General features: G+C 40.4%; 1 protein-coding gene across 1 annotated transcript in view; it reads left to right on the forward strand.

The window, feature by feature from the left end:
• The first annotated feature begins 486 nt into the window (after positions 1–486).
• The window catches only part of LOC149274862 (tyrosine-protein kinase receptor-like), a 94,200-nt gene continuing 73,784 nt past the window's right edge, over positions 487–20,902 (forward strand). The window contains exon 1 of the mRNA XM_089505184.1: positions 487–521. Within this exon, the coding sequence (XP_089361310.1) occupies positions 487–521 (35 nt within the window). The remainder of the gene's footprint in view (positions 522–20,902) is intronic.

Below are 20,902 nucleotides of genomic sequence, written 5' to 3' on the forward strand. Positions count from 1 at the left end.
GTTTTCAACGTTAGTTTGCCGGCTGCCCGGCCCACGGATCTGCTAGCCCACCGGGAAATTTCCCGTTGGGCCAGTCCGGCCCTGCCAAAACCTCTATTACTTCCCTGCCGTGAAATCCTGAATACCTTGTCATGTTACTCGTACTATAGGTTCACCTTCCCTAAAATTGTAAAATCAGTTTAAAGTAAGAAATAACTTAATACGGAATATATATATCTGTTTTGCTGTTGTATATATAAGGCTGGCTTTTATACATTTTGTATATATTATTTAAAAAATCCTGCATACTGCAGAATGTTTGACCATGTTTGCACGTGATATACTTACTGCCATTCAGTTCAAGCACTGGCCCAGTAAGCATTGTATTGTTCAGACCCCAATGCTTGATTGTTCAGACCCCTACGTTCCCATACATTTAATGGGAGAGCTTTCCTTCCACTGATTGGCTACTTCAAGCAGCAATTCGCTGGTAAGGATCGATAGACCATGGAGGAGGAGCGCAACTGCAGCTTTTTGCTCAGGTAAGTGATTTTTATTATTTTTATTTTTGAAGACTACACATTAAAGTACTCACTGTGGGGCTATTAGGGACATTAAGCTGTACCTTTATCTCATTTGACAGAAATGGGTGTTGAGACGGACATGTGGGAAACCCTTATCTGGTTTTATACACAGTCATATATGATGGGGATTATCAGAGGCTTTTCCCATTTATTAATACTTCCCTTCCACCTTCCCTACACAGGTGAAAGAAAAGGAGAGAGCCTGTCAGCCATTTTGTTGGAAAATTAGATGGATGTACAATAAGGGGAAACTCTTTAGGGGCATTTAAAAAGGGTATAAGGGCATTTAAAAAGATAACCACAGGGCTTAGGTGGGAGTTTTAATTATTTTCATGCCAGGAAACTGGTTGTTGTGGGCAGGGCCGGCCCGACAATGGGGCCAAGTGGGGCAACCGCTCTAGGCGGCACTTTTGAAGGGGCCGCCCCAAGCCCTTTTTTTTAAAAAAAAAAAAGCGAAAGAGAGAAAGGGGCGCCGAGTGGTTTTCGCTTACCAAGCTGTCAGTACCCGCTCGGCGCCCCTCTGTCTCTCCTCTGCGGCGAGTCTCGCTGTTCGTTCTCGGTGCCGGCTTGCAATGCTGAGTGCCGGAAGATTTCCGGCGCTCAGCATTACAAGCCGGCACCGAGACCGAACAGGGAGACTCGCCGCAGGACTGCTGAAAGGTAAGTACAAGGGGGGGGGACGGAGGGAGAGGAAGGGTAGATAATGGGGGGGGGGTGGCAGGGACGGAGGGAGAGGAAGGGTAGATAAGGGGGGGGCGGCATTTTAAAATTCGCCCCAGGCGGCATTTTGCCTTGGGCCGGCCCTGGTTGTGGGGAAGGCTGATTAAAGATTGGCCAGGCTACTTATGGTTGATGTTTATAGGTACCTTTCCCCAGTGCTGAACATTTGCCTGGGTTGGAACATCAATTATAGCTTATTTTGTTGTAGGAGACAGCAGGAAGAGAGTCCCTGAATGAAAGCCTTAATTGTAGTGAAACGGCATTTTCTTCTGAGCTATTCCCCAGTGACTGTCCTGGGGCTGTCTCAACAGTCAATCATGATTAGTTTCTATAGGTCAGCCATCTTTTTAGATGTAATGTAAGTAAGTTTGACTTGACTGAGCGAAAGGTTGATACATGGAGGGAATTTAAGCCTGTATGGGATAGCCAAAAGGCTATATTGAATATAAGACATGACTAAGAACAGAATAAGGTTTGGTTTTTACAGCAAGGAAGAACAGGCAGACTAGATTCTTATCTGCTATCAAATTCTATGTTTCTATAAATAAGATTGAAAATAATACAAGTTTTTAGAGAATGGACTAAATACATAAACCAGTGATATCCCGTCTGCTGTCAAATATTATAGACTTTAGGTAAGAGGATGTAATGCCCCAGGGCCTGCTAGAACTGACTGTCCTCATTGGAAGACTAGTCTAGATATAAGTATAAGGGGCAATCCAAAAACAGAATCAGTCAAATCTATTGGGGGAAAACAGGAGCAAAGTCAGGCAGACTAAAGGCTGTAGACAGCGGAGGTCAAGTCCAAGAAAAGGCTCTGTATACCGAAGCAACAGAACAGCTAAGGGCAGACTTGGTGGGTTTAAATAAAGCATCAGATAGAGGCACACACCTCAGCTGGGTGTCTCCAGATCTTCATCTTAGACAATGTTAGACACACCGTGTATGTTGCTGTATACACAAGACAATCTGCGTATGTATCTGCTCACACACCATTGGCAAACACATCTTATCCAGAGGAACAAGCTCTGGACACATAAATTCTACAGTTTTGCCTTTTAGAGAGAAAACCATTATAGGCAAAATGTTTCATGAAAAGAGTTACAATTTGTACTAATATTTTAAATAACATCAACCAGAAGAATAAACATTGCATTTGCATTTTTTTCTTTTTTGGTTATATAGATTTTACTTATTACTTTTAAAAAGTATGAAGCTCACTATTTTAAAACTATTTTATAAACTGTTCAATTCCTAGTTGATAATGCTAAAAATGCCTTTTCTGTTGTGAAATATATCCTAGCTATCCTAGCTTCTGAAATGAAATGCCTATTTTGAGCCAGTCTCCCTCTGTCACTCTTTCTTCCCCTGATGTCCCTCTTTTCTAGAAGCTCAGAATGTTTGCCCTAAAAGTCACAGTAGTATGCACTTATGTACTGTTTATTATCATTATTTTTTATATATAAATTATATATATGACAAACCCTACCATATAGGCTCAGGTTCTGGTAGCTGGTATCTCCAGGATATTCTTTTCTATATTTGCAAGCAATTGAATGTAAGATGGGGCTGCCTAGGGCGTGTTGGCCTACATCGTAACATCTTACAGTGCTTGATTATCCCCTGGGAACAGTGGCGTCGGCAGGGGGGGGCCAGAGGGGGCCATGGCCCCCCTTAAATCATGCTGTGCCCCCCGGTGTGCCCCCCCAATTGAAACGCCGTCTTTTTTTTTTTTTTTTTAATAGATCCGGAGGAGAGAGAGAGAGGCGCCGAGCGGTCGCTGAGGAATAAGTTCTCAGCGACCGTTCGGCGCCTCTCACTCTTTTCCGCGACCGCGAGGCCTCTGCCTTGGTCGCAGTGCCGGCATTTCAAGCCGAGCGCAGGTATATGATGTCATATCCGGCGCTCAGCAATGAAGCCGCGCACACTGCGGCAGAACCAGGAAGACAGAGACCTCGCGATCCCGCCGCTGGACTTCTACAAGCCCAAGGTAAGTGAACTTCAAAGGGGGGGAGGAGGGTAGAAAGTTAGGAGGGGGTTAGAGAGTGAAAAGAGGTAGATAGGAAGTGAGAAGAGGTAGATAGGGATACATTGGGAGGGAGAGAGGGGGTAGATAGGATAGATTGGGAGGAAGAGGGGGTAGTTAGGATAGATTGGGAGGGAGAGGGGGTAGTTAGGATAGATTGGGAGGGAGAGGGGGTAGTTAGGATAGTTTGGGAGGGAGAGGGAGATATTAACATATATTGGCAGCAGGGGCTAATATTAATATTAATTGGCAGCAGGGTCTAGTATTTATATTCATATTGGCAGCAGGGTCTAGTATTTATATATATATCGGCAGCAGGGGCTAATATTAATATATATTGGCTGCAGGGGCTAAGTTTATATATATATTGGCTGCAGGGACTAATAATATATATTGGCAGTAGGGGCTAATATTAATATATACTGGTAGCAGGGTCAAATATTAATATATATCGGCAGCAGGGTATAATTTTTATGTATATCGGCAGCAGGGTATAATATAAGTATATATCCGCAGCAGGGGCTAATATCAATATATATCCGCAGCAGGGGTTAATATTAATATATATCAGAAGCAGGGTGTAATATTTCTATATATTGTCATCAGCAGGGGCTAATATTAAAGAATGAGAAATAACTGCCTAACGTGTGTGTGTATATATGTGTGTATATATATATATATATATATATATATATATATATATAGTGTATATGTACCGTTTTATAATTGGCCCCCATACTTTGGTTCCTGGCCCCCCATGTGCCCCCCCTAAATATGAAAGCTGGAGACGCCACTGCTTGGGAACACTAGGGACAGCCTTGTCCATGAGGAAAGCAGATTAGTGTGTGAGCGTGAATGTATGTACATGTGTGCACAAGTGCACTTAGGGGCCCCAGAGGATAACAAACCAACATACCTTTTATAGTAGTAGTAGTTGTATTATTTATTTATAATACTAACCCCATCTACACATGCTAAGTTAAAGGAAATTTCAAAATTCTGTTGGACTGGTAGAGACAAACCAATGCTGTGTATGCTTTTTCCCGACCCCCAAAAATGACACCGCAAACTAGAACCGCTCTTTCTAGTAGTGAGCAAAGTGTTGTTTTCAACGGAGTTGCACGTATGTCTAGCATTCTTAATGGTGCTTGCAGTGAGAATTAATTAAATCCAGATGGGGTCTAGCACTTTATTAAAGTAAGTAGCATTAGAGCTGTACGCGTACCATTCACATTATTTCTTAGCCACTCACTAGATGCATTACCCTGCTGTGCTGTAAATCAAACAACGAAAAATCCAAACCTGCCCAATGACTTTACATATTTATACCTGTGTATTCTATAGCATAATGAGAATTCAGGCCAAAGAAACCATGTACAGAGGTTTCAATGTACAGCCCGCAGCGTTACTGAAATCATACAGGACTTGTTAAGAATGTTAAGTATATTTGTAATAAAAAGATTGACCCCTTCTGACTCCAATTGTAAAATACAACTCTCATAAATTGTGTACAGCCCATAAACATACAAAATTAGGTAAATAGCGAGTCCTGACAACTAGAGTGCCAACGATTAAACAACGTGGCCTTGCAAATAGTTTGCCATCCCTTTTAGTGGCTTCAGGAAAATGCAGTTTTCTCTGGTTTCGCACAACAGTGAGGGCTTTAGGACCTCTCAGAGAATGGTAGCATAGGGAGGTGTACATTCATCTATAAGCCAGCAAGAGTTCCAGACAGCAGCATCAGTTCTGGCTTCCTGCTTGGGTAGGAGTCAGCCTCATTGATAACAGAGGATACCCTATTACTGGGGAGGGGGATGCTTTACTGAGAACAGACCTGAGGATCATTGCTATAAATGCAGATATGGGCTCTCCCTTCTCCAATCTCATCATTCAGATGTCACTCTGGACCCTCTTACTGGGTGAGCAACTGTTTATATTTCATATTCATCACAGTAACATTCTGCATTTCAAATGAGATTTTAAACAAATCAAACTCTAAATATAAAATGAAGGTGGAAGGTGGGCTTGCGATTTATAAAATATCTTTGGAAGTTATTGCCAGTGGCTCTTTTTATAATGTCGCTACAATTGGGGACAGTATGTCAGCTCTAATATATTTTATTTGTTAAAAAGTACATCAAACTATATAAAGTGTTTTTTTTTTTTAAACTTCCAGTTTTCTTGATAGAAGAATGGTTCTCTAGCTATTGTATTGTTGCTTTTCTCAGTGTTTCTTGAAGCCCAAATGTCCTGCAGTCAATAGGTTGGTTACTGATACACAGTAGGATTTGCTGAATAGGTTAAAGCTTTATTATAGCCGTTTACTACAACTCCCAGTATATCAAGCCAAAACATTTTTACTCCATTGCAGTTGGGGTGGCACGTTGTGCCTATGTTTTCTGCGTATAAATACCTATGATATTCCATAATTGAAACATTGGTATATTTTTTGTAATGCAAACAAAAAATTGTGCGGTCGTTTTTTTTTTTGTAAGGAAAACATACATGTATTTTAAAATACAGGAATCAATTGAATTAGTTACATTACCGAATTACTGAATGTTTCCGTTAATTACTGATGTTCCTGTAAGACCATGCGTTGTCCGATACAAATGGCTAATGACACCATGTTTAAAAAAAACAGTCGGTTTTCCATTGATACCGACTCTCAGATTGTAACTATAATTTATTAACATTTACTGGTATTATGCTGAAAACATAGGAACCTAAACAATTAGTTTGTGGATCCTATGTTTGTAACCCGTTTTAACTATGTATTGTAAAAAAAAAAAGATCCATTAAATTAATTTGATTTGACCTTATTGTACCTGATCTTATATTTATTGTAGTTGGTCTTACATGTGCCCTCTCCCGTATGTGTGTGATCATGGATAGTATATGTTCTAAATAGACACATACACTATATGAGAGTAGTTGTTGCTCTAGGCTTTTAGGGGCCCTTTGAAAAAATATTAAAGGAGTCCCTTACTTTAATTCAAAGATGACAATATGAACAAAGCAACAAAAGTATATGATCAAAAACCCATTCATTATAGCGATAAGACTTTTGTGAATTCTGTCCACTCTTACAAGTTCAGAGGTGGCCCCCCTTGACCACTGGAATCCCTAAGCTACTGATTAATTTACATATCTGTACATACTTGCTGGCTCAAAAAAAAGGTATAGCTTATATATATATATATATATATATATATATATATATATATATATATATATATATATAAATAAATGATCATTGATTATTGTGTTAATTAGAGGTGGAGGAGCCACCCAGTAGAACAAGACACTGGTGTTTTCTAATCAAGTCAGACTGTGGTCTTGTCTCATAAAGCCAGATCCTTGTCTCAGCAAAGATGGACTTAATAAATCTTGCTAAAGCGTGCACAAGGAGCAAATTATTGAAGGGGAGGATGCATTTTCCACTCCAGCTGATCTAGGCAGTGCCAGGTGTTGGGCTTAAGTCAAGTCTAGGTGCGATGTTAATAAGAGGAGTCCTCATACTTTCAGAAGACTGTGTCTTTCAAACACTGAGATGGAAGTCCCTTACACATTGCTCATTCTTTTTTCAAGTCCCACCCCATGCACTTTCAACAAATGCTTTAATGGCATATACTGAGATGTGTGTGTGTATATATATATATATATATATATATATATATATATATATATATATATACAGTGATATGAAAAAGTACAGTATATGCCCCTTCCCAATTTATTTTATTTTCTGCATATTTATCACACTTAAATGTTTCAGATCATCAAACTAATTTTAATAATTAAATTAATATTAGATAAGTAACCCAAGTAAACACAGAAGGCAGTTTTTAAAGTTTTTACAATCTGGAAAGGATTACCAAGCCATTTCTAAGTCTCTGGGACTCCAGCGAACCCCGATGAGAACCATTATCTACAAACAGAGAAAACTTGGAACAGTGGTGAACCTTCCCAGAAGTGGCCGGCTATAATGCCCAAAAAAGATTTGTGACCTGAAAGGGTTAATAGTGTGATTAAGGCATGTTTGAAGAAATGGTAAATATTATGTGTTTCAGTTATTCTCTGTAAAGAAGTATATTAGGAGCTTTAAACTCCAAAGTGATGTCACGTAGAATGATATCATGCAAGGGCTGCTGGACACAGTTGACGTTGTTCTTGAACCTAAGGTCTTGGGTCGTTGACAGGATATGGAGAGCATTATGAGGATCTAAGTTCTACTTAATTAATAGATTTATGAGCGTGTAGACTGATAAGTATGAAGACTTTTTTTTTGTATTGCTAAATGCTATGAGAGTGGGACCATTACAGCACAAGAAGAGACTCTGCAAAGATCAGCTTATGGTGTCTGGTGCTTAGCCCTGCAGCCTGTTTCCCACAGAAACATCATATACCTTTAAGGGTCTTACTGTGCAGGAAGGGACATAAGCACAATCTGTTCCATACTTCTTTTATATGAGATGTATGATTTCATCCATTGAGTGAAACTGTCATCACTGTATCCTCAAACCTGTTAACGCCAAAATACCTCCAAGAGCGCATTAACGACTCAAAAATAAACCCAGACTAACATGTAAAGAACTGCGGGCCTCATTATCCTCAGTGAAGGTCAGTGTTCACAATTCCACAAATAAGAATGGCATCCTAGGGAGAGTTTCAGGGCGAAAACCACTACTGACCAAAAAAGAACACAAAGGGTCATCTCACATCTGCCATAAAACATCTTGATGACCCCCAAGATTTGGGATAATATTCTGTGGACTGAAGAATCAAGTGGAACTTTTTGGAAGACATGGGTCCCGTTACAAGTGGCGTAAAATACAGCATTCCACAATAAGAACATCATGTCAACAGTCATGCCATAATTGAAGGAACCATACATTTTGTTCTCTACCAGAAAATCCTGAAGGAGAACATCCAGCCATTAGTTTATGACTTAAATCTCACGCACATTTGGGTTATGCAGCAGGACAATGATCTGGAGCACATAAGCAAGTCCATTTCTGAATGGCTCAAAAGAAACAAAATTAAGTTTTTGGAGTTGCCTAGTCAAAGTCCTGACTTAAATCCAATTGGTTGATGCCAGAGGAGGCCCCTGCAGGCGACCAATAGATTAACTGGCACGGCCCTTTAAAGGTCCGTACAGACGACCCATTAAAAATAGCACGTGTCCCAAAACATCAGCAGATCCACTGTGAGAGACTATTTTACCTAAAAAGTTGGAATCTGTGACACAAGGTGGCAGAACTGGTGCCATCATATTGACTGCTTGTAAGTCTGCTCTCACTTTTGGAAAGGCATCTTGAACCAACCAGAGGAATGTAGGATGACTGCTCCCAGTGGTATACACACAAGGTGGTCTTTTTAATACATACATACATGCTGCTTACTTTATTAACTGTTACATAGGTTTATTTAGTGCTGCAGAATATGATGGTGCTATGTAAATCAATAGGGGGAAGTATAGGATGGGGGGTGTCAGTTTTCATTTATATGTTGGCTGGAGTGGGGTTTCCAGTCATTCCAAGGTTCCCATATTTTTGAAAAGGAAGGTAGACTATTTGATGGTCTTCCAAGATATGACAATGTGTAACTTGGCAGCATTTGTAATGTTTATTATCAACCCTTTGACATGCTTTGGCAATTGTGTAGGGAGCATATCTAGTAAGCCCTTGTTTGGAGAAAATTTTAATTCATAGCCAGTTATCATCTAGATTCATTCTAAAACCATAATATTGAATAATAATATACAGTCACATTGCCACCAGATGTGGTGCATTTTGCCTTTAACCCCACATAATCCCCAGCAATCTTCTGAGGCCTGCAGAAAAAAATCATTACCATCTAAAGGGACACTTTCTATTGGTTTCCCAATGAGTTGAATTCCTTGAGTTTCCCACTAAGTGCTCTATGCCATTGTTCAACAGTAAATTCTGTATTTAGCTCTCCATGATTGTTTCATGTAGGAAAGTTTAGTAGGTTTTTCTAGCTATCATTAAGCTTAAATAGCAAATAACTTTTTAATTTTTGTTTGGATAAGTCTGTATTTGTTTTCCAACTACTTTGCATAGTAGAATGTGTTGGATACGGAGCTAGTTAAAAAAAATCCAAAGGTAGGAGATCATAACAATGCAATTTGAAAGGCCCAGCCTTATTTTATAGGCAACTGCCTAACTGAAATTCAGGAACAGGTTTGTGCCTTTAGTGGGAATGAGTAAATTGTCTTTAAAAGAGTGCTCCAATCATATTTTCATGTTAAATGTGTATTTTTCTGCCTGCAACATTGGTGTGGATATTATTTTGTCATTTGAGTTAGAAAATTAGCTTTCTGATTCATTAAACTCCTCCCCTAGCGCCTTCTACTGAAAGTAGGGAGCATTTATAAGTACATTTGTTGCACATGCTCAGTAGAACGCCCACTAAAATCAATGTGAGTAGCAACAGCCAATCACATGTATGCACTCCAATGTTTCAGTAGCGTACATGCAATTGATTGCTGCTTCAATTGCTGCTACTAAGTATGTGCAAGAAGTTCCCATAGTAATGCTTCAGTAGAGGTCTGTTGACCACAATGTATTTTTTATACATTTTTGTTTCTCTACTATGTATTTTATTCACTACTTCTTGTATTTTATTAATTTTTTTCCTAATCCAAGATTGATTGCAGTTGAACGTTAATGTGGTTTCTGTGGAGAAACCCTATCTTTTTTACTATGATTGCATACACACATACACACATATACCAATCAGCCACAACATTATGACCATTTGCCTAATATTGTGTAGGCCTCTGGCAGCCCTGACCTTTCGAGGTATGGACTCCAGTAGACCTATGAAGGTGTGCTGTGGTATCTGGCACCAAGACGTTAGCAGCAGGTCCTTTAAGCCCTGTAAATTGTGAGGTGGGGCTTCCATAGATGCATCCTGGTACCATGTGTTCTCCAGGTAAGCAAAGCACCCGGCCATTCACGTGATGTAAAATAAAACGTGATTCATTAGACCAGGCCACCTTCTTCTATATGCAACGTCCTGGAAAGAAAATACCCATGACCCATGCAATCCCGGACCCTAGCCAGGGGTGGTAACCAGGGGAGGGCTGGCAGCCTAAGGCCTGGGGGGCAAGTCTAGTCAAGTGGCCCATTGCACCACTGAATCCACTCACCAGCCATGCCCATCTTTTCCTGACTTTCTAAGGCATATTGATGTAATGTGATGGGATTAGGAGTACATCAGTACACTAAAAAGGTCTTCATACGCAGGATGCCTGAAGCCACAATTTAGTGTCCTAATCCTTTTTAATAAGATGCAGATTGAAATAGAGTAAATAACACAAAACCTTCACTTTTCCTCTTAATGATTTCTGGGCCTAGAAAGTTTTGTCCTCTAAAGTGACTACAAATTAAAGAGGTAGGTTTATCTCTGGATAAGTAAAATTAAATAGTTCAATGTATTCCTACAGTAAGTAAAGTGCCAGGAAACAGATGACCAAGTACACACCAGGACAGGCTCTGCCACACTGACACCCAAACACACACCAGGACAGGCTCTGCCACACTGACACCCAAACACACACACACACACACACACACACACACACACACACACACCAGGGCAGGCTCTGAAACCCACCATACAGGCTAAGCTACAACAATAAAAGAAAAAGGTATTTTCCACACTGCTTTGTCGTTGCCCCCCACCCCTTTTGTGTTTTGACCCCTTGTGTATTGCCCCCAGCCAGCACTTTGTGTATTTATGCCCCCCAGCCTGCCCCTCATTTTTGATTTATGTAATGGCCCCCAGCTGCCCCCCTTGCCGCCAGCACAGATAAAATTTTGCCCTGCGGTATGGGGGATGTATATCTGACTAACTCATTCCTTCAATTAGACACCCCCCATACAGCAGGGCAGCATTTTATCTGGTCAGCAGAATGTAAAAGTTATGTGTCCTGGAAAACATGGCTGATGTTGTCATCCTAATGCCCGTACCCCCTTGTGAACAAATGCCCCCCTTTAGTATCATGTCAGTGTGTGCAAGCAACGCACAGGTAAGCAGCAGGGCCCCTGCAGAAGTGATCATGGGGGTTGCGACCCCTGCAATCACTGTTGCCACAGGCTTTTGTATCGCATTGAATAATATATGTATCAATGTTCTTTTTAAATGTAAGTGGATGTGCTTAGCAAGGGTTCCAGGAAGTATTTCAAGTGCAAATACGAAGCAAAATGAAGCAGTAATATTTTATACCTCTCTATGCTTTTGGCTCTATCATATACCTTATTCTATTTTAAAACCTCAGCCTGTCTGCAATGCTTATAGATATTTTTGCCAATAGATGTCTCATTTAAAATTGCTTTCTTAGGCTTGCTTTACCTGGTTTTTGTTATTACTGGGTTCAGGGCCGGCCTTTGGGGTGTGCGAGCTGTGCGACCGCACAGGGCGCCACACTCCAGGGGGCGCCGCCGCGGGGTCCGACGACGCCACCGTAGCGTACCGCTGCCGCCAGCAGCGTACCTAGCGGGGGGGGGGGGCGGTCCGCAACGGGTGCCGCTCATCAGGGGGGCACCCGGCACAGTAATGTCCGCCGCTGGAGGAGCAGGCTCGCAAGGGAGCGGTATCGGAGGTCTTTAACAGACCTCCAGCTCCCTTGAGTGATTTTAATCCGGTTCAAGGATCTCCCTTGAACGCGGCTTAAAATCACTCAAGGGAGCCGGAGGTCTGTTAAAGACCTCTGATACCGCTCCCTTGTGATCCGCGCGGCAACAGCTGCTGTGCGCCGGGGTTTGTTGTCAGATCCCGGCGCACAACACTGAAGCCGCGCCCACCGCTGTCCGTGCCCTCTGACCCAGAAGAAGACAGAAGAACTGAAGAAGAGGAGCGAAGAGAAGGAAAAGGAGCTGTAAGGAGAAAAGAGGAAAGGTAGGAAAGCATTCAGTGAGAGTGAGAGTGGATTGGTATATGTGTGGATTAGTGTATGTGTGGATTAGTGTATGTGTGGATTGGTATGTGTGTGGATTGGTATGTGTGTGGATTGGTATATATGTGTGGATTGGTATATATGTGTGGATTAGTGTATGTGTGGATTAGTGTATGTGTGGATTGGTATGTGTGTGGATTGGTATGTGTGTGGATTGGTATGTGTGTGGATTGGTGTATATGTGTGGATTGGTATATATGTGTGTGGATTGGTATATATGTGTGTGGATTGGTATATATGTGTGTGGATTAGTGTATATGTGTGGATTGGTATATATGTGTGGATTGGTATATATGTGTGTGGATTGGTATATATGTGTGTGGATTAGTGTATATGTGTGGATTGGTAAGTGTGGATTGGTATAAATGTGTGGATTGGTATACGTGTGGATTGGTATACATGTGGATTGGTATACGTGTGGATTGGTATACGTGTGGATTGGTATGTGTGTGGATTGGTATGTGTGTGGATTGGTATGCGTGTGGATTAGTATGTGTGTGGATTAGTATGTGTGTGGATTGGTATATATGTGTGGATTGGTATATATGTGTGGATTAGTGTATATGTGTGGATTGGTATACGTGTGGATTGGTATATGTGTGGATTAGTATATGTGTGGATTGGTAAGTGTGAGAGTGATGGGTGTTATGCTGTACCATTTCCAATGTCTTTTTCATGATCTAATTATGCTCTAAAAGTACATCATAACTCCCATCATTCTATACTGTTCCATACAGAGCTGGGAGGCAGAGGCCTTGCACCCCCACCGCAGGACTCCTGAAAGGTAAGTGAACTTCAAAGAGGGAAAGGGTAGATAGTTAGGAGGGGGTAGATAGGGAGAAGGGAGTGAGACAGGGGAAAGGGGGTAGATAGGGAGAAGGGAGTGAGAAGGGGTAGATAGGGCAGAAGAGAGTGAGAAGGGGTAGATAGGGCAATCATACTCCTATCATGCCAAGTCTGCGAGTAAATCCTGGAATCTGGGAATGCCTGGGCATGATAGGAATGTGATTGCTGTTAATCATATATATATATATATATATATATATATATAATATTATTTAATTGTTTTGTCCTATTTTGGTGTGTTACTTACTTTAAATAAAAGTGTTAGATTTTTTTTATGGTGTGGGGGGGTCATATTCGGTTTTGGCCAGGTAAATGCTGCACTTTCGGTTTCAGTCCAGAATTCGTTTCGGTGCATCCCTACTACTAAGCCAGACAATGAAGTGGTAGGCCTAGACCACATCAATGTTTGGCGTAGTATATAGTGATTGGGGTTTTGTTACAAGTTTTGTTACAAGTTTTTATTCCTTTCTTTTTTTGGGATGGGGGGGCGCCAGAGGAGTAGTCCGCACAGGGCGCCAGAACACCTAAGGCCGGCTCTGACTGGGTTAGATAACAAAAATTGTTTAGTTTTTATTGTTCTCAATCTCTGAGTTTCTAAACAAAACATTGCTTCACAGATCCATGAGAAGAGAAAAAAACAGCCAATATCGCTGTTTTAATGACTTTACCGTCAGCATAAATAACAATAATGTAATGAATTGTGTGTTTTTATTTTGTGCATGTACAATGTACAAAAAAATTATGTTCTTATAAATATTTTCCATCAATGTTGAATGGTGTGTTTTAATCAATTTTCCAAATCTGTTTTGTAGAGGATAAATCTTTATAATCTATATATTGTCTTAATCATGTAAGCTGTGAGCTAAAATTTTGCAAACTGGTCCAGAAATATTGCACCTCAGCCGCATACTCACCTTATCTGCCACTTCGGCTCCTGATCAGGTGCTGCAAAGAGCAGCCACCGACTGCATATGCCAGTCCACGTGGTGTGTGAGCATAAAACATGCAGCTGCACTTATATCTTAACGTGCCAGGGCTGCCTTGTCATCCTAAGTCTGGCCATAAAGACTAAAAGACTATATGCGCCCATACAGAAAAGTGATCAAGTAATAAATCTACACATTTTGGAATACAGGGCTGTTTTAAGACCTGGTGAGATATATATATATATATATATATATATATATATATATATATACAGTGGCCAATTTATTAGGTACACCTCTTCAATTGCTTGTTAACACAGATAGCTAATCAGTCAATCATATGGCATGCATTTGGACATGTAGACATGGTCAAGACAACTTGCTGAAGTTCAAACAGGGCATCAGAATAGGGAAGAAAGGGGATTTAAATAACTTTGAATGTGGCATGGTTGTTGGTGCCAGGCGGGCTGGTCTGAGTATTTCAGAAACGGCTGGTTTACTGGGAATTTTAACGACAACCATCTCTAAGGTTTACAGAGAAGGATCTGAAAAAGAGAAAATATCCAGTGAGCGGCAGTTGTGTGGACAAAAATGCCTTATTGAGTGGCATATAGGGGTATAAGGCATATCATGGGGCAGAGGGGCATATAGGGGGTTAAAAGGCATATCCCATAATGGCACAGTGGCATATAGGAGGATAGAAGACATTTCTGGTGGCAGAGTGGCATATAGAGGGTTAAAAGGCACATCAAGGGGCAGAGTGGCAAGCCTGGGGGCAGATGTGCATAACTGGGGGGGCAGGTTGGCAAATAAAAGGAAATAAAAAATATATATTTTTCTCAATCATAGCTTTTATTAAATATGAAAAAATAGTAAATTAATATTTACTAGTAAAACGTTTTTCCTATAGGGTAGTCTTATATTCAGGCTTTTTGTTTTTTTCCTAAATTAATATTTTGATTTTGGGGGGTCGTCTTATAATCAGGGTCGTCTTATAATCGAGCAAATACGGTGTGTGTGTGTGTGTGTATATATATATATATATATATATATATATATATATATATATATATATATATATATATATATATATATATATATATATATACAGGGCCGGACTGGGAACGAAAAGCAGCCCTGGAAACATTTGGAGACCAGCCCCATACAGTTTATCTCGCGGTCGAGCTCTTATACCCAGACGCACCCCTTATACATACCCGAGTCACACTATTTGCCATACAAATAACTATAAAGCATTCTTTTTATCACATTATTTGTATTAAAATGCCAGAAAGCAAAAGTGTGAAATAAATTAAATACATTAGACATAATTTCTTTATTAATTCATGTAAACTATTTTTCCATATTTAAGAAAAGTTGTGATTGAGAAAAATATTTTTTTTGTTTTTATTTCCTTTTATTTGCCAACCTGCCCCCCAGTTATGCACATCTGCCCCCAGGCTTGCCACTCTGCCCCCAGAAATGCCTTATACCCTCCTATATGCCACTCTGCCCCGTGATATGCCTTTTAACCTCCTATATGCCACTCTGCCCCGTGATATGCCTTTTAACCCCCTTGATGCCACTCTTCCTCCAGAAATGCCTTATACCCCTATATGCCACTCTGGTTCATTCCTGGAGGCAGAGTGGCATGAAGGGGGTTAAAAGGCATATCATGGGGCACTCTGCCTCCATAAAAGCTTTAACTCCCCCATATAATACCCCTCCCTGACTTACCACTGCTTCTGGCATCTGGTGAGGGCAGCGAGTGGAGGCCGGCATTCATGAAGTTAAAGGGGCAGGTGTTCACGCACCACACCGCCCAATGGCTGTACCTCAGGTCTTCGTCCCACCCCTTTTAAGACGTGGGGCAAAGTGCTGAGGCCCTGCCATTGGGCGGCGCGGTGTGCGAACCAGCCCCCTTCATTAGGCGCCGGCGGCGGAAGGAATCGGTGCCGCTTTCAATACCGCTCGCAGCCGCTCGGTATCCCGGTGGGCCAATCCGGCACCGTGTATGTAAATATATATATATATATATATATATATATACACACCTGTGTGTGTGTGTGTGTCAGAAATAAAATGTGGTCACCCTACTGCCAACCTGTGTCTTGCTAGTCATGTCAGTTTTGTCTTCTTAAAGCAACCAATCTGTGGTGAGAAATTGCTCCTTGTATCAATAGAAGCACTTTCTACGCGTACACATTAGGTATCTCATTATACCCCCTGGTAATCGCACTGGAGCTTATATATATATATATATATATATATATATATATACACCTGTGTGTGTGTGGTAATCGCACTGGAGCTGGGTTTACGAAGCGTATACATCTACTGCAATTGAAGTACATAGTTACATAGGTCTTTTTTCAACCTTATGTACTGTGCAACTAAGTCCATCAAGTTCAACCCTTCTACCTAACCTTCCTACTCTTGATCCAAAAGAAGGCCAAAAAACCCCTAATTAAGCTACTTCGAATTCTGCCATCGTGGGAGCGGAGGGTTCCTTATTGACTCCAGAAGGCAATCTGATTTCTCATTGGATCAAAAAGTTCTAAAATATTAATGTTATTTTATTTATATCCATGTATGTCATGCACTTCTAAAAAAAATATCCAGACCCCTTTTGAAGGCATCTAATGTATTTGATAACACCACCTTGGCAGTGAATTAGGTAGCTGGAGGCATTTCAAAAGTAGGCATAGGATACAAATGAATCTTTCTATGCATCTGCAAGAGTGAAAAAACCCACCAATTTAAAGGTGATACTCAGCTAATCTAAACATCAGAGTGCATATGATGGTTGGAGTGCGCTGTTCTTAACATCACAAGAGTCAATAGAAGACTCCATCAAAACACCTTGTTAGAGCTCTAAATTTCCTTTGGCCGTAAGGAAGACCAATTCTAAAAGAATCAAGCTGTGTGCACTGCGCTGGCATTAAAAGAAACATGGTGTTATCTAAAATCATTCTTTAATTTAATTAGGTGGATTGCAGTTCTTTACTGAAATGTTTGGAATCGGTACCTTTCACTACTACCTTACCTCATATTTCATGAAAGTGCATAACAATAATAATGTGTATCTGTATATTTGATATATACATATATACACACACACATATATATTTAATCAACCATAACATTATGACCACCTGACCTGTCGAGGCATGTACTCCATTAGACCTTTAACGGTGTGCTGGCAAACACTTTAGCAACAGATCCTTTTTGTCTTGTTGCGAGGTGGGGCCTCCATGGATGGGACTTGTTTGTCCAGCATATCCCACAGATGCTCGATTGGATTGAGATTTTTTAGGTAGGTGGTACATGTCAAAGTAACATCCATATGAATGTCAGGACCAAAGGTTTCAAACAGAACATTGCCCAAAGCATCACACTGATTATGCCGGGTTGCCTTCTTCCCATAGTGCATCCTGGTGCCATGTGTGTCACGGGAGCCTCCATGACTTGGGACTTGGGGGGCGCCTGGAGGCTCTCTGGATTGCACACTTCCAGCAGGTGACAGTGGACACTAATTGCAGTGCAATATCTGGTTCTTTTGCTTGGATTTATGCTTAAATTGCCACCCTGTACCCCCAATCAGGTAGGGTGGCAGCAGTGAGGGAGCTCCCTTCCTCCTGTCTGTCTGACAAATATTATTGGTTCTGATGGCAGGATTGTGTAAATTGGTGTGGTTTTCTGTTATAACTAATTTGCATATGATCTGCATATTGTGTTTTACATATGGTGTGATGCATGATGGTGGTAACTCACTGCCAGCTTCTTGAAAGGCTCTTGGAGGCTGGTGGTGACTGTTTCCTCAATAAAGTCAGTTCCTGTTTTCCCTCAATACGAGGGAATGGTTGTTAATCTGAGGTTCTATTTATCGACTTGCTAAGGGGCAGATGATTGTCATGATTTTTTAAACAAAAATAAAGCCAAAATGGAGAAGCCATGTCTGAAAAACTAAGTACACTGCATCCATATTAATTACTGCTATAGAAATATAATGCTCAGTTTGCTGATCTGGAGCATTCAGGTGTGTGTTAACGCAATGCCAAGGAGGAAAGACATCAGCGATGTTCTTAGAGAAGCAGTTGTAACTGCCCATCAATTTGGGAGGGGTTATAAGGCCAATTTCTAAACAAGTATAAAGTCCATCATTCCACAGTGAGAAAAATTATTCAAAAGTAGAAAATGTTCAAGACCGTTGACAATCTTCCCGGGAGTGGACCCCAAAGTCAGACCGTGCAATCTTGGAAAAAACCCAATAGTTACATTTCAGACACCACAGGCCTCAGCATGTTAAATGTTAAAAGTTCATGACAAGAAATTACCCATATAATAATTTACGAACTATTTTTTGGTTAACGACCAAAAAAGCCACTCATATAATGGAAACGGCAAACAGTATGGTTCTGAGACAGCTCCTTAAAAATTGGAATTGGGTAAAAAGGCAGGCAGGATTAAAAGATAAGATCATAATGAGCCTCCCACTCCACATTTTAGGAAACTGTATGGAGAATATAAATCTGAAACCCTGGAGCCAAAGAGGTATACTCTTAATAAAAAATTTGACGGCTGGAATTCCTATTAAAGCCTTTTCGCAACTCCAGAGTAAAAAGTTTCCTACTAAAGTCACTAAAGTGGAACTTAAACCCCAAAATACAAGAACTCCTAGGCTATTTGACTGAAGGAGACACTCAGCGAAAAGCACTCTCTAAGGCGCTTCAACTTATAGCATTACTGAAAAAAGATCATACCCCTGTGGCCCTAAAAAAATGGGAGAAGGATCTGGGAAGTAGAATTACTATAGAGGATTGGAATAAATCTTTGAATCTAACTTATAAAAATATACACTGCCTAAACTTGAATGAGGCACAATATAAACTAATGAATCGTTGGTATTTAGTTCCTACAACTTTAGTAAAAATGTATCCAAACAATATACCGAACTGCTGGAGGTGTGGATGTTTTAAGGGAGATTTTCTCCACATATGGTGGAATTGTCCCCTTTTAAATAGACTGTGGATGAAGGTTTCGGAAAAACTTACAGATATATTTGGCTCGCAATGGACATTAACTCCAGATAGAGCGTTATTACATTTGAATTTACCTAAAGCCACAAGTCAAGAAATACAACTATTATTACACATACTGACAGCTATTAAGATAGTAATAGCTAGAAAGTGGAGATCTCCAGAGCCAATATAATGGAAAATAGAAAGATCGCAAATCCTACACCAATGCCACATGGAGAAATTGATCATAACACAAGATAGAGGTTCTATTAAAAATCAGGAAATATGGGAAAAGTGGATCAACCTCATTTCAGACAGCAAATTAGATTAGAAATACGTCTGACTAAATACTGTGTATCTTTTATACTTTTCTCTTGTCCCTGGCTATAGGCAAAGGAAATAAATAAGGCCAATATACCTTAGTAACGATAATGAAATATACATACATACCATTATGTAAATGCAAAAACCCCAAATGAGTCCACACTTACATATTCAGTATATTTAATCTATGGAATCACGGAATCCACTATAATTGTTGTCTTAATTTTGTTAGTCTTTTTTTTAACTGTACCTTGTCTGTTATTTGTCCAAATATTGTACTGTATTTCCTTTTTTATGTTGTATTATATACTCAAAAAACAAATTAAAAAGAAAAAAAAAGTTCATGACAGTACACTTAGTAAAAGACTGAACGAGTATATTTGTTTGGAAGGGTTGCCAGGAGAAAGCCTCTTGTGTGTAAAAAGAACATGGCAGCACAGCTTAGGTTTGCAAAGTTCCATCTGAACAAAGCACAAGCCTTCTGGAAAAGTGTCCTTTGGACAGACTAGACCTAAGTGGAGATGTTTGGTCATGATGCATAGTGTTTTAGCGAAAACCAAACACAGCATATCAACTCAAACACCTCATACCAACTGTCAAGGAGGGCGGTGGAGGGGTAATGACTTGAGCTTGTTTTGTTGCCACAGGACTTCGGAACCTTGCAGTTTGACCATTTCACCTATGAACTCCTCTGTACATCAAAGTATTCTAGAGTTAAATGTGAAGTCATCTGTCTAAAGCTTGGCCGAAATTGTGTCATGCAACTGGACAATGATCCCAGGCACAATAAGCAAAATCATCCTGAAGGGACAGGAGCACTTTGAACGCTATTGCTGCATCCTGTGTCAAGGGAATTTCAGTGTAGAAAGTGGGATCAAAGGAGCTTCTCTGAACTCTAGTAGAAGTTCAGCAGATACTTCAGACAGAAATTTAAGCATTATGTGCAGGGGCTTCCAGAAAAACATTGAAGGGTTCTGCAGGAAACATTCACCCTTAGGCTATCATTGTCCCGTTTGTACTGGACAGGCTTCAATAGAATCCATACAGGGGCACATAAGATACCATAGTCAAAACTGGGGGGGCATTAATGATTTCCACTATTAAATCATATTACTGAAAAAAAACTATATATATATATATATACATATACATACATAATACTTGGTCATTCAACATGGGAAGCCTGAAGCCACAATTTAGTGCGACTAATCATTCAAATAAATAAATAACACAATACCTTATCTTTTCCACTAAATGATTTTAGGGCCTTGAATGTTTTGTCCCCTGAAGTCACTACAAATTCAGGAGGGCGTTTTATCTCTGGATAAGTAAAAATTAAATAATTCCTACTGTAAATGAAGTGCCAGGAAACAGATAACCAAATACACACACCAGGGCAGGCTTTTCCACACCGACATCCAGACACATACACCAGGATAGGCTCTGCCACACCAACACCCAACCACACACACCAGGACAGGCTCTGCCAC

Source organism: Sceloporus occidentalis, unplaced genomic scaffold (assembly GCF_023333645.1).
Source record: "Sceloporus occidentalis isolate IW3139 unplaced genomic scaffold, rSceOcc1.0.p SCAF_316, whole genome shotgun sequence".
Taxonomy (NCBI): domain Eukaryota; kingdom Metazoa; phylum Chordata; class Lepidosauria; order Squamata; family Phrynosomatidae; genus Sceloporus; species Sceloporus occidentalis.